General features: G+C 35.5%; 1 protein-coding gene across 1 annotated transcript in view; it reads right to left on the bottom strand.

Moving 5' to 3' along the window:
* Slc35f5 (solute carrier family 35, member F5) overlaps positions 1-14888 on the bottom strand; it is a gene marked incomplete at its 5' end in the record, with an annotated part of 32851 nt that extends 17963 nt beyond the window's left edge. Inside the window, 6 exon segments of the mRNA XM_013521078.1 lie at positions 4526-4716; positions 5650-5731; positions 8463-8525; positions 11040-11183; positions 14516-14657; positions 14798-14888. Coding sequence (XP_013376532.1) covers positions 4526-4716; positions 5650-5731; positions 8463-8525; positions 11040-11183; positions 14516-14657; positions 14798-14888 — 713 coding nt within the window.
* Between the last annotated feature and the right edge of the window lie 612 nt (positions 14889-15500).

The raw sequence follows: 15500 nt of genomic DNA, 5'->3' as shown, positions 1-15500 counted from the left end.
AACGCATTCCTATTTACTTTGGAAATTTAGAAATGCTCTGTGAAAACTACATTTCCTAGTTAGCTGTGACTGCTTCTCTAGTTTTCAGTTTGGATATAACCCAAAGAGTTCTCTTAATTTTAGTGAAAGAAGTGAAATACAGTGAAAGAAGTTTTCTAGTTATGAGGACTTTTTTTCCCTTCTTTCTTCTCCTCCGCTCATTTATATTAGGACAATCTCATACTCCCAGTCAGGTGCCTACTCTGATTTAGGGAAGGAGAAATAATATTTCCTTTTGGTGAAGCTTGGCTGTGTGTGTACCCAAAGATCACTTACTTTCAGTGATAATTCATCTTTGTATGTGTGTGAATGGGTTGTCTTTACTGTTCCAAGCAACGCTACTATGAACATTTTAGTACATGTTACCTGCTGGGTTACACGCATCTGTGTCACTAAAACGTATTCTAAGAAGCAGACTGCCACATCAACTGAAATAAAGAAACTGCCAGTCTAATGGTTGTTGACATCTCTGTTAGATAGGGCAATTAGAAGAATTATTCCACTGAAAGACTTATTTCTATCAAGAAAGCTAGCTCTTCATGTACCTCACAACATTCAGCTAAAAGAGTGAAATGATTATTTATATGTTCATTTCAAAGAAGTACCACAGATACAGAACTAAAAGGCAGCAAATGATTAAGAGTATAGTAGTCTCCATTTGGCTTACACCGCACTTAACGCTAAAGCCAGAGGGAAATTGTGGCAAGGTAGTTCTAATCTGTAATCCTCCAACTGCCTAGATAGTTTCACTCACCTATCTAAATAACAAAAGGAAATCTCAGTTGATGAGATTTGTGACATCAAACACATGGCACAGGAGCTACAATCTCAATCTGCCTATGTTGAATTGCTAGGCATGAGGTAGATTCTGATGTTGATTATCTTTGGGAACTTTTCCCAAAGAACAGAACATGTTTACACAGTGATAATTAGCTTTTTTACCTTATTACTTTAATATTCTATTAGTTTAATATTTAAATAGTATGCTCATTTTCCAAACCATCTCACTGGTTCCTACTAATGCAAAGTAGAGAAATAAAACACAGATTACTGAGATGGTAGACTTTCAAAGAACTTAAGAATCAATTACTACCTACGAACTCTTTCCATAAAGACCTTCCTCTTCTCTGCCTCTCAACCTCAAGGGACTGTCATTACAAAAGACCAATTTTAACTGTCGTCCGACAAAAATTATCCATACACATCTCTCTTCACTATTCCAGAGTTGAGGACAACATCTTACTAACCATTATTGCAAATAAATTAAATAGTATCTCATAATTTCATTGAGTGGTAACTCATTTTTAAATTATCTTAAACAACAGTATATTTAATTATCATATGTATTCTTTAAATATTTGAAAATAAAAACTGTATATATATTGAAGGTATATGATATAATCTGAAATATACACACATATACACACATTAGTACTCTTGACCACAGCCAAACTAATCAGCACACCTATCACCACCTGCAGTTACCATATTTGTGTGTATGTATGTAGACAGGACACTTAAAAATTGCTCTTATCAGGGCTGGAGATATAGCTCAGTGGCACAGCACCTGCCTGGCAAGTGCCAGGTCCTGAGTTCGATTCCCAGTACCAAAAAAAAAAAATCGCTCTTATCAAATTCCAAGTAAACAATGAGGTATTCTTAGCTATAGTCACAGGGATAGAATGTGTAAACTTACATCTTACAACTAAAATTTGACCAACATCTCACTATTCTCCACCCCAGCCCCTGGAACCACCATCTATTTTCTGCTTTGTGCATTCAACTTTTATGAGTCCACATAAAAGTGAGTTCATAAGTATTTGTCTTTCTGGGCTTGGCCTATTTCACTTAACCTACTGTCCTCCACATTCATCCATGTTATAGCAAATGGCAGGATTTCCTTCTTATAAATCTGTATGCTGAAAAACATTACTCTGTGTGTATATGTGTGTGTGTGTGAGAGAGAGAGAGTTTCTTTATCCATCCTTCAGTGGACACCAAACTGTTCCTGTATCCTCACTACTGTAAATATTGTGCAATGAAATTGGAGGTGCAAATATCTCTGAGATACTGATTTTATTTCTTTTGGATATATAATAAAAGGTACTCTTGATAAATGCACTATCATACAAATACTATTTAATGAGAAGTAAACCATCTTAGATCCTAATAAGACAAACTTCCTTCCTCCACACTAATACATTAGATATTAGACAGGTGGCTAATGTGCAGCTTAAATTGGCCAATCTGGGGGGCTGGGGATTTAGCTCAGCGGCAAAGCACCTGCCTGGCAAGCGCAAGGTCGTGAGTTTGGTTCCCGGTACCGGAGAAAAACCAAAAAAAAAAAAAAAAAAAAAAATTGGCCAATCTGAACTCAAATTTCTTTTAACTACACTCACAGTGGCTTTAGAAGATTTTAGTGTCAAAAAAGTATAAACTACCCTACCAATAATTTTATAGTGATCACAAGTTGAAATATTTAAATTAAAAATATTGTATTAAAGTTGGCCTCACTTCTTTTTCTTTTCTAAAATCGAGACTATATTATATTTCTATTGAACAGCATGGTTCTTGATTTTATCTAAGCTTATCATTTTATTAAGTTAGATTTTCAGAAAGTTATATTCTTTGACTATCTTATTCTAACTTTCTATAAAAACTCCTTTACTGAAGACTTCCAAAGCTCACTAACTCTTACAATGTATTTCAGATTGATTTTTCTAAAAAATACTCTTAAGGAAAAAGTATCCCCAGTGTCTACAGATGAAAGAATGAATAAAATGTGTTGTATCTCACAATGAGGTCTTATTCAGCCTTGAAAAGACACATGCTATTATATGGGTGAACCCACGGGCTATTAAAAAAAGTGAAATAAGGCAGCCACAAAAGGACAGATAATGTAGGATTCCACCCATAAGAGGTACTTAGAGTAGTCAAATTCATGGAAATAGAATGATGGTTGCCTGGGGATGCAAAAGGTGGTAATATAAAATTATGTAATATATTGTTACAATTATTCTATTCTGTTATTACTATTGTTACTCTCACTATCCCTAATTTAGAAATGAAAAAGACACAGTATACAAAGGTTCAGCACTCTCCCCAGCTTCAGGTACGTACTGAAGGTCTTGGAACATAGGCTCCACAGTACCTTCTGTTTAAAACTGAAGCAAAGTTTTGCTTTATCCAAAGAAGGGAGGTATTTCCTCTCAATAAACAAGAAGTGTGTGAACTCAGAGGTCTTCCTTCGGGCCCTCCTGGCACTCTGTCTACACTTGAGTTGTACGCCCCCCTTAGGCAGCTTTCCTCCTTTAAATTAAATCTCTTGATGTAATCTCTTACACCACAGCCAGATCCTGCCCTCACTACCTATTTAATCTGGTTCGTTCTAATGTTTATCCCTGAGATGCTTTCATTACATATCACCTCAAGGCTCCTTTGAAAGGAAGCATACAATTAATAAATTTTAGTCCTGCTCTACACATTTAAAACAAACACACAAAAGTCACAACTGAGAGCATAACTACCCGAATACATGACCCTTTAAAGTTTAAACTATTTTTATTATAAATATAGCCATATATACCATATAATCATGTAACACTTCCCAAAGATTTTCTTTAGATTTGCATAGAGGAATATACTTATCAAGTTATCACTAAAGCAGAGACTATTTGGTCAGGGGATGGAGAAAAAGGAGCTACTCAATGGATATAAGAGGCACAATTATGCAGCAAAACACCTTATAATCCAGGCCAGTAATAATGACATTTACATAGTATATGGCTTACGGTGCTTGGTATAAATTAGAATCATAAAGGCTCATATTAAACAATCTTGTATTAGGCTACTTCCAATAAAATATACACATGAAGTAGCTCTAAAATTCATTTTTAGAGTCCTCAAACTCAGGCTAGTCTCTGATTCTAGTAACCCAAAATAAAAATACTTTCTTACTATACCATTATTCTCCTTGAAATCTTAGGTACATTTCCAGTTTCTATATTAAAATAAGAAATACTATCAATTTATAAAAAATTCTGTAAAAGTATTTACTATGAGTACTTGCTAAAATAATACTTAACTACATTTATAAAAATTTAATGTAAAAATACTTACCTAAAGTAATAAATGTTTACAATAAACTCTTTTACCTGGATATTTACTAGTCCTTGTATTGATCACAAGTGTAAAATAACTCTTTTCATTGTTCTGACCATGGGGCAATGGTAAACTTCAATTTCTAAACTGTGTGTGTACATACATATGTATGCCTATGAGCAGATGTTACAGGATTTACTCACTTATAATTCTTTAAGACAAGCATTTGTTAGCTTTTATACTCTCCCAAATGATACCACATGGCAGCCTAATGTCATACTTAACCTAAAAGTCTTACACTTCAATATTAAATTATTGGTATAAATATCATCTATGTATCATCAAAAAATTCAAGTTCCAAACATGTAACGAAAAAAAGACCTACCACAAAGCAAAAAAAAAAGCTAATTTTTGCTACTTGAGTTGCAGTCAGTTTCCCCACAGTTTTCAATATGGATTCTTGGTCTTTCACAGTAGGATAGGACATGCGTGACAACTTTGCTTCTAACGCATGGCTTGATGGAAGCTGTCGAATCTCCATGATATTACTAAACCTTACTCGAGACTTTTTGGGAGCTTAAAAGAAAAGCATAGTACAAAATCATCACATGTACCTTTTCATCTAATTAAAGCCACAAGTTTTAATTTGGTCATAAATGCATATTAAATTCATTCTTTATCAGAGTAAGACACTCAAAGAAAACCAGTGATAGTACTACCATGAGCAGCTTTACTCATCCTAAAGAATTAACTGGAAAAACAATTTCATCTACGAAAACATATAAAGAGTTTGAAATGAGACCAATGTTCAAACAGCAAATCTGTGCATACACCACTGCTTGGCTCAGGATTTTCATATTATTTTTATTTTAGCATTTCTGTTTGGATTTTTATTCACAGATACCCAACTTATAAAAATAATCTTCCTCGAAAAGCATGCAGAACACTCCTCTTTAGATTCATTCCTTGCAAAGGATATTAGGGATAAATGTCTTACAGTGAAGCTGGCAAGCTTTGGACAGATTCACAAACCCCTATCACTTGATATTAGGGTTTTTGAGCACATGTTCAACAAAGTAGTGTTCATTTAAAAAAAAAAAAGGCTAGGTGTGGTAGCACACATCTGTAATCCCAGTGATCTGGGAGGCTGAGGCAGAAAGATCAAGTTCAAGCCCAGCTTGGGCAACTCGGTAACTTAGCAAGATCCTGTCTCAAAATAAGAAATTTAAAAAGAGGACTGAGATGTAGCTCTGTGCATGGTCGAGTTCATTTCCAGTACTGCAAACACAAATGTACACACACACATGATGAAACGACAGAGATTCTGGTATTACCTCTAGTTGAAGTGATACAAAAACAACCCATTCAAACTGCTACAACACTTCAGACCAAGTCAATCCATGTGAAACAAAACTAGCAGGTGATCCTGATAACTCACAAAATCACTAAGTTTGAGGGTGGCCTGAAGGAGCTAAAACTTCCATCCATTTCTGTCCTGAAATTACTCACTTTTTTCAGTATCGTTGTTTATGCTCTCAGGTTTTTCACTTGGAAGGTCATGAAATTTCACAGGAACGTACAGTGGTTCACTCTGAAACACAACAGTAACAAATATAAGCAGCCCAAATAAAAGCTGACATACTGACTGGAGTTTAAATGGGTTGGGTATAGACACAGATACCATCCAAACAATAGCTTATTCATGAGCATGTTTATACAACGTAACTTTCCCAAACTACAGGTTAAAAACTTAAGAAGGAAGCTCAATTGATCCACACAGGTACAGTAACTAACAAGCATCAGCATCTAGAAGTGTAGTATCAGAGCTTTGGCACATGTGACAATATGTAAATCTCATACAACAGAACAAACTCTCAGCTAACAGATTCATTTCCAATCCTTTTTATGCATTCTTTTAGAAAATACATACTCGGTACTAAGCATGGTGCATGAGCCTGTAGACCCAGCTACTCAGGAGACTTGAGGCAGGAGGGTCAGGAGCTCAGGGCCAGCCCAGGAGCTCAGGGCCAGCCTGGGCAACATAGCAAGACCCTGTCTGTCTCCTCAAAAACAAACAAAAAAACACACTGAACTCCTACTTGTCAAGCATTGTTAAAGGTTCTGGGGATAAGAAAGTGCAGTGATCATGTAGCTTAAAGAGGAAGGCAGACAATGAGCTGACATCAAACTATACATATATGTATATATGTGTATGTATATATGTATATGTATGTACATATATGTATATATGTATGTGTGTGTGTGTATATATATAGTATTAGTCAAATTACTTTATTATGTAAGTTTCAATAAAAACCAAAGTTTGTTGCAACCTTTTACATGGCTAGCAGACAACAAAAACAAACATGTTTACTATTTATCAGTTCTTCCTATGTACCACATACTAGTCCAGAGCAGTTAAACATGTACTTCTCTTTAGCTGTCAAAATAACTTTATGAAATAGATATTTTAAAGGAACTTTTCTACAAGCAGAGAAACATAAAATAATCAAGTGGTAGAAAACTGAATTACAGCCAGGTTGTCTAACCATGCTCTTAAGGCCCATATTTTTAAGTGATTCTAAATGCCTGAGTAACTTTTATAAATATTCTCCACGTTATTTTAAGTACAGTTCCTCAGCTAGGCTGCATCTTAAAGATTAACAGAACTTATGTTTGTATTTCTTTGATTTCTCTTTTAATTCCTAGTTACTGTGAAACTCTGAGAATGAAAAATGTTCTGTAAATGAAAAGACAAGTGTCTGGAAAAGGACAAGTTTTTCATTAAGTTGAACTTTTCATTTGTAACATCTGTCCTAGAGCAATCTGACATCTCAGAGACAAAAGCAAGAATTAGCAGAAGTGTAGTCAGGAAAGATTCTGCCATTTCAACTCTGCCTTCTGCACTGAGAAAGACAACTGATACTACCTTGTGAACGCTTAAGATTCGAGAAAGAAATGACATTTTCACCAAGCTTCGTGAAATTCTTCCTAGTACTTAGTATCCTACTTGGTACACAACAGTCCTAAAAAAGTCAACAATCAAAAATCTGCACTCCCAATAAAGCCATCAAGCCAGTGCTTCACGAACGGGTACATGAGAGTAACTTCTAAGTTTTCTCACAATGCCACATTTGGAAAGAAAAGTACTGTGAACAATGTATTTTGAAGAGATGCCTTAGTGAAGGTCTTAAAAGAATGGGCTTTACATAGTGTCTCCAATGAGATTATAAATACTTAAAATACGTATGCTAATTATTTCATTCATTTGCTCCTTACCTCTCCACTTTCCTTCCCCAAACACATACTCTAACACACTAGAACATAAAGGTTTCATCAAAAGACGAATGTTTAAATTTTTTTAAAAAATTATTTCAGTAAAAAACCCTCTCACTCTGAATACACTTAACCCAGAGTTCTTGCCACTTTATGAAGCAGCACTAAAAGTCATGCTCGGTGTCTTTCTTTGTGCTGTCACTACTTTAATGTCCTGAATTAACTGAAAATGTTTACCTCTCATCGTCATTTTGACTTTGAGGAAGAGCCCGAAGCCATAAGGTGATAGATCTGGTGAATAAATTGGATGAGGATATACCATAATGTTTTTATGAGCTTCCGTTACAACTGGATGGCACGTAGCAGCAGCAGAATTCACTGTATTTTTCAACACACCTCACAAAAAACTCACAATAAAGGATTTCCAGAACTGCTTCAGAAAGCTGCAAGAACAGCCAGATGTGGTGGCACAGGCCTGTAACCTCAGCACTCAGGAGGCCGAGGCAGGAGGATCGCTGTGAGTTCAAAGCCAGAAAACAGCAAGAACAATGGGATAAGTGTGTTCAAAATGAGGGGAAGTGTTTTGAGGGGGATTAACAACAATGTATCTTTTGCTATAATAGTTTTTTAAATTTAAATATCCACTGTATATTTTGATCACAGCCTTGTAAACTTTATTTCCATAGCCTAGAATAGGTGTTTCACACATATTAGTTGCTCTAAAATATAAATGAACATTTTGTGTATATATTCTCAGTGTCAGACAAAAATATTTCTAAATGATAATAATGGGCATGAAGTTGGAAAGATGGTAAAAATATAAAGGTCATTATTTTCACCCCTTAACTAGTTTACCTCTCCCCTTTCTCTGCAAAGTTAGCTCAAATGCTTACCTGTAGGTTCCAGCTCTCCCTAAGGAAGAAAAGTACCACATTGTAATTCTCAGAGAGGGCACCCAATATTGAGTTACACCTGACATAGCTATGGGGCCATCAGAGCTATGTGAGTTCTTCCTGTCATGGCAGAACAAGAAAAGAAACACGTACCAAAGAACTAGTCATAGTTGTATCCGTTGTGCAAGCAGCAAAGTAACCTTCAGCATCTGCAAACTAAATACAGAGAACAAAACACAGTATTCAATTAAATTAAGGGTACAGGAAGAGTCAGACATCACTCAAACAGACCCAAAATCCAGCATAATCCTCTAAGTTTATTAGTAATAACAATAGTAGGTAATGCCAAGTATTCGGCCATGCAAGGTAGGTATTAACATTTTCTCTTTTAAATTGAGGCTGAGAGATTTTATCAAAGTAGGAGAGACTAAAACTCATTTCAGGATTAAAACTCAAGTTAGCCGCTATTGTCAAAGCTTAAATAATTTGCCCAAGATCGATCACACTACTGGCAACAAGATTCAAACCCAAGAGTCTATTTTCTGAAAGAACCAATATAAATCATTTTTTAAAAAGAGTTACAAGTAGAAAAGTACATAGGCAACATACAAATTCTCCTGTCCAATAAATAGGGGAAAAGTTACCCAAAATATGCAGATTAAACAAGATACCAATTGTTGGGATTCTGGCAAGGGTTAAATTCCATACACTGCTGAGAAAGGAATTGTTATAAGCAATATTAACCGTAATTTGGCAATTACAAGAACTTTAAAAAATATTACTCTTATGCAGCTTTTAGAAACTTAAGTCAACAACCATAGATTAGTACACTATAAAGAGCTCTCTATTTATATCAGAAAAAAAAAGCAAAAACAGTCTGTCAAGGGTTAAATAAAATAGGAAAAGAAAATACAATAAATTTATTTGCCTGGAAAGATACTCATGACACATTAAGTGAAAAATAAAATCAGGTTAGCAAATGATAAAACCTGGGCCTATTTCTGCTATACATAATTTTTAATAAAGACACACAAAGGTAAAGCTATAGATATTATCAAATATTTACACTGGTCTTAGAATGGTAGGATTATAAACTATTCTTATTCTTATTACCATAATTTACCTTTAACAATGAACATTTATTACCACAATTAAAAATGCAAAATAGTCTAGCAATTCTAAATTATAAAGATTTTCATGACATATTATTAAGTGGGAAAGTAAGTTATAAAACAAGACATACAAATCTTATTTTTGTAAAAAATAAAGTTAAAATACACATATAAAAAAAATAGCAGGATATAGTTAGTGGTTATTCCTTGAATGACAGAACTTACTATTTTCTTGTCTTTGCTCCTATGTATTTTCTGTACATATAACAATATAAAATGTCTTTCTATATGCCAAAGTACATTGTGCACACATTTCTATAATGCATATGTATTTCTTTTGCAAAACAAAAAATAGACATATTCCTATTTTACTAAGTTAAATTTGTGTGCATGAGTACAATTTCTAGACTTCATGTTAAAAAAATAGTGTAAGGCTCCTAAAAAAACTCTAATGAGCACATTTCACAAAAATGCACTCATAGGACAGAATATAATTCTACCTTAACCCCCTCCAAGTACAAACAAAATAAAAAGAAGAGACACAGGCGATACTGGGGATTAAGAGAAGGATTAGGGGCTTCTGTTTAATGGGTATAGAGTTCTGGTTTAGGATCATGAAAAAGTTCTAGCGATAAATAGTAGTGATGGTTACATAGCAAAGTGAGTATACTTAATGTCACTGAACTCTTTCTTTCAAAATAGTTAAAACAAGGGCTGGGGATTTAGCTCAGTGGCACAGAGCCTGTCTGGCAAGCACAAGGTCGAGAGTTTGATTCCTGGTATGGAAGAAAAAACAAAAACGAAACAAAAATGGTTAAAACGGCAAATCTCACATTATACATATCTTAGAATATTAAAAAAGAGGGAAAAAGAAAAAAGGTTAAAATGGTAAATTTGATGTAACATATATATTAAAAGAGGAAAAGGATTAACATAGTTTTTTATTCTTCATTCTTAAAAATTTTAAATTTCTAATTCTACAAGGAAGATTTATCACTACATAAACTACCAATTATGTATATCCCAGTAATCCCTGTAGCTCTTTCGTTTCTATTAGTCCTTTTATTTGGTTTGTACTTTTTTAGGGGGGGAATAGCATTATTGCCTGCCTTACCTAATGAGTACATTTTCAGTGCTCTGAATAAGCATGTTACATTAGATCAATGAATACATTTTGACTAGTCAAATACCTGAAACATGTCCTTAAATATAGTTTTAATTTTAATATACAAAACTGAATTATTTTGTCTCTACAATAGACTTTATAACTACTAGATGATACCCATCCAACGCGCAACTAACCTAGGACTCTAGATGGTCTTACTCCTGTCCTGTCCCTTTCCACATTAACTGGTGTGCGCTACTTCAACCATTTTTAACAACTGAAAAGATATCTTGGGTAAGGGAGAAGGAAAGTAATTCTATACTTTTGATTGCTTACAAGATATTCTGGTATTAAGTTGATTAGAATACATTTAAAATTTTGGACAAAAATAGGTTTTTCTTGTATTCTATTGTTACCCACACAAAACAAAGTCTAACTGTATCTAAAGAAATTAATACATCATCAACCTTTGAAAATGTACGCCCTCCCCAACAAACAAAATTAAAAACTTACAAAAGCAGCATGCTTTCCTCGAAGTCTTCTTGTGCACTGTTGCCTCCACGGCTTCCAAATAATAAAGCCCAAAAGGTACAGAACAAACATAGATGTTTTTGCAAAGGTGCTGAAAAATGGTTTGTTGTACTGCGTGAAAACATACTGTGGAGGGAAAAGTTACAGAGGTAACTCTGAGGAGACTTTAAACCTTATCACTCATCTCTAAGAAAACAAAGCCTTTACATGATTTTTAATTTTTTAAAAGTTTCTTTGCACAGGAAAGGTCAAAAGAGATTATAAAAATATTCTGGGTTCATTTCTGATACAGCACTTGCCTTGTATATAAAAGTTCCTTTTGCCAAATACAGCAGCAACAACTTTCAAAAAGGTTTTGCTCAAAACCCATTGAAAACCTATTGTGCAACAAACCTGCGCTACGGGCTAAAGAAAAGATAGGCTTTCCTGCCCTTGAGGAGCTTACAGTCAAAAGACCAACAAGTGAGGAAAATACAGCATGATGTGGAGGGTACCAGGTCATGGGGGCAGGGTGCCTCCATGAAGACCAACTGGAAGGTTAAGGAAGTTTCCTGAGAAGCTACTTCTGAGCTGTGTGAGCAGGGCTGAAGACGAGTCAGCCCAAACACTGGAAACAGCATTAAACAAGGCAGTAAAACGTAACGGTGCATGAAGAAAACTACATGAAGTTTAATGTTTTAGGAAGTTATGCTAAAACCTACAATCTTCATATAAATTGGAAGTATCAATATAAAGTTATCATTTTTGTCTCCTAGGGGAAAAAACCCTATGTGCATTGAAAAGGCCTAAAAAATTTTGACAAACGAGTAAGAAAACAACTCCAGGACCAGGTGACAGTCTGTGCCATTTTGTATTAACAGAAACTGCAGTCCCAGAGGCAAGGGTCAAATCTAAGTATGAGGCAAGAAACGTACACAAGCCGGGCCTAGTGGTGCATGCCTGTAATCCCAGTACTCAAGAGGCTGAGGCAGGAGGATCCAGGAGTTTGAGGCCAGCCTGGGCTATATACTGAGTTCAAGGTCAGCCTGAACTACATAGCAAGACCCTGTCTCAAAAAACAAAAAGAAATGCACATGATATGCTTGAAGTATCTTGTGCCAGAAAGCAAATAAAATGTTAAAGATTATTGGGGTCATATTAAAAGGACCCCAAAGTCAACTTGAAGGGGCTGCCACTAGTCAAAGATAAGACAGTGTAAGCTTTAAAAGAAAACATAAAAATACATAAAATTTAATGAATTTACAAGATGCTAACAGCAGTCACGATGGAAGTTGCCAGGCAATTCTACTCTAAAATGAACAAAAAGGGGAAAAAAAAAAAATCAAGATTTACCCAACTTTTATATATGAACTGTGTTTCATAATAACTAAATAGTAGTTGTGAGAAAGTTCTCCTTAAAGGATTCTAGCTACTAAATGCAGGAATGATCTTTAGAAAAATAACCATTTTGCAATTCTTATCAAGGCAATAATCAGATGGACATTCATCTATTACCTAAAGTTTGATGAGGAATTTTATAGTGTTTAAATTGGCATCACCCAAAATAAGACTTATAGCCATTATGTGACCCACACTGTAATGCCATAGGAAGTACCTGGTATTATCAAAATATTTGTTCCTAAAAAGCGCAACCTAAATGAAGACTTTACACCCATTTTACAGGAAATAAAGAACAAGTTAAATGACAGGGAAGCAACAGCAAAATCAAGAATGTGGAATGTATCTTAGAGAAAAAGTGACTTACTTCTTCTAACAAACCAATGGCATGAAAAAAAGGGTGGGGAAATACATATAAGAAATAAAAGTGACTTCAAATATACCACAAAAGCATTATGTTGATGTTTTTTAATTCCCAATAAACCTGAAAAGAGAAAATACACACAAAAACAATAGATGTCCTTGATATCACTGGTAAAATTTGAATATGAACTGGTTACAGGTGATTTTAAGGAATTATAGTTAATTTTGTCAGATACTATTAATGACACAGTAATTATGTTTTTAAAAACAAAAGTAATTTTCAGTTTGAGGCAAATGTAACTACAATTTTCTTTAAAATACTCCAGGAAAAAAAGTTTTCAGCAGGGCTGATAAGAGTGGAAAATACTGACAACTGTTTAAAGGTTCCCATTCTCTCTACTTTGCACATGTTAGAAAGTTCCATAATAAAAAGATTGATTTCCTTTTTGAAATACCCAATTTATCTCAAAAGTCTGTGAGTTTATCTGGCTGAAGTATTAAAACTATAAACAAGCTCTTAGATAACAGTTGTTAAATATCCTCCCCTAGATTTATGGAGATATAATTGAAAAAAGTAAATATATTTACTATGTACCATATGGCACTTTAGTTCACGTTATCTATTGTGAAATGATTACCACAAATAATTTTTTTCTTTGTTCACATATGAATTGCTAAAATATAATTGATTCAAGTGATCTTTGTCCAAATTTTCTTACCTGATAAGTACAACAATTTATTTATAACTATAAAATTTCCAAGTTACATTTTCCAATTTCCAAGTTACATTTAGTTCTCTGCCAATATTAAGGAGATTTCTTTGAGGTAAAACTACAGAATGTTAATCTAAAAGATTACTGGTGAGTTTTAAAGTGAAAAACAAATGACCTGTTGTACTACAGAGCCAAATTCCAGAAAAAATAAAAAATTATTTACTCATAGGTTATGTCAGTGTCAACTTTTACTTAGCTATTATGTTAAGAACCACAGTATCAAACTGCCTCTTCTGACATTTAAATTCGTTTGTAACTGGTAGTTTCCTTTTGTGTTTTGTTAATATTGCAACATGTGAGTTGAAATGTAGTTAATTCTGTCTTGTTTATAGGAATCATTAACCGAACAGAATCAATTATACACACAGAAAGAAAAACCAACTTGTGAACTCAAATTACTACAATGTTATCAATGGATCATCAAACAAAATTTAATTGAAGGCACTCACATAATGTACTCTTCATAATAATACAAACATATATATTATGTGCATGTGCATGCATAACAGCGACCTGCACAGGAAAACTTTGATCCCTTTTATTCATTTTTCCCAAAGTGGGGTTTTGTTTGCTTGTTTTAGTGCAGTGCTGAGGACCGAAGCCAGACAAATCTACTACTGAGCTATACCCCCAGCTCAAAAGTATTCTTACTTTCTACTAAATGGTGGAAGATTGCTTTGTATACTGAATGGTTGTCCACCTGCCCCCCAGACCCCCGCCAAAAAGATAAGTAACCCTCTTAGACACAGGAAAATTGCATAAAAAACATAGGGCATCCTTACAGCTTTAACTTGAAATGACACTAATTCAGTATCAAAGCAAACCACTAATGCAACAACATTTGAAATACTGCACTCAGTACTTCTGTAATTGCTAGAAATACTACAGGGCAACACTGACACCATTCCTACAAGGTAACATCATTCCTGGAGAAGAGGTACATACCGAAGTAAGTTCTGAGGAAGCAACCCAGATCACATCCACCAGCAGGAGAATGACAATGCCAAGAGCCATCCGCCTGCGCTGAGTGAAACCACTGCTCTGGGAATTCATTCGGTTCATGACAAATACACACACCATTTGCAGTCTGTTTTTAGAAAACACAGATCTCGTTAGAGATGTTTTTAGAAAAGCAACCCTATAACAATGAGACGAGAAGTATAAAGCAACACCTGACATTTGTCAGCTCATGGGCAGTAAGGAAGTCACACAGCACACAGAATTTACCTTTTTGTAAGGGTCTTTCTGAGATCTTCAAAAGCAACGCTTGAAAACCACGCAGATCTCAGTCTAAAAGGAGGTGAAGAACTCAGCCCACCTGAAACCACAACATGATGCTTATGAAAGTGTCACAAATCAAGATGCTTTACGTGTTTTTACATTCACTTTGAAACTGAGAGCAAACCAAAGAAAACTACGAAAATGTAGGAAACACAACCGACAGAGTCTCCAGGCTTTCACGTTACCCACTGTATACATCAGACTGCACTGAGCGAAGTTCGGGGGAGGGCGGAAAGCGATATTTAATACGCGGTCTATTTAAGAACACTCGCTAACTACCAGAAAGAGGCGTCTCCCAATTCCGCAAACGCACAAGTGCATCGCCTCTCCGCGCTGAGCACGCCAGCGCGCGGTCAGCGTCTAGACACGCGGCGCCCCTGCTCCGCAGTGGAACTTGGTTATGGGGTGCAATGATCTGTCGTGGGCTCGAGGGCTCCTTGACGCCCGGCTCCCCCACCTCCCACCCTGCGGCTACAACCAGGGCTTCAGACCCAAACAGCCACTCACGGGGAGGGTGGGAAACAGGACTTACACAACCCTCCTCTCTTTTTGGAGGAAAAAAAAAAGCCGGCGACGCCGCCGCAGCGAGCGAGGCGAAGCCCGAGGCCCCGCGGAGCCGCCGCCCCCGACCTCACCGCGCGGCCCGGCT

Source organism: Chinchilla lanigera, unplaced genomic scaffold (assembly GCF_000276665.1).
Source record: "Chinchilla lanigera isolate Chin_1 unplaced genomic scaffold, ChiLan1.0 scaffold00058, whole genome shotgun sequence".
Classification (NCBI taxonomy): Eukaryota; Metazoa; Chordata; class Mammalia; order Rodentia; family Chinchillidae; genus Chinchilla; species Chinchilla lanigera.
The sequence above is the reverse complement of the archived record's forward strand: the minus strand, read 5'-3'. Positions and strand labels throughout refer to the sequence as shown.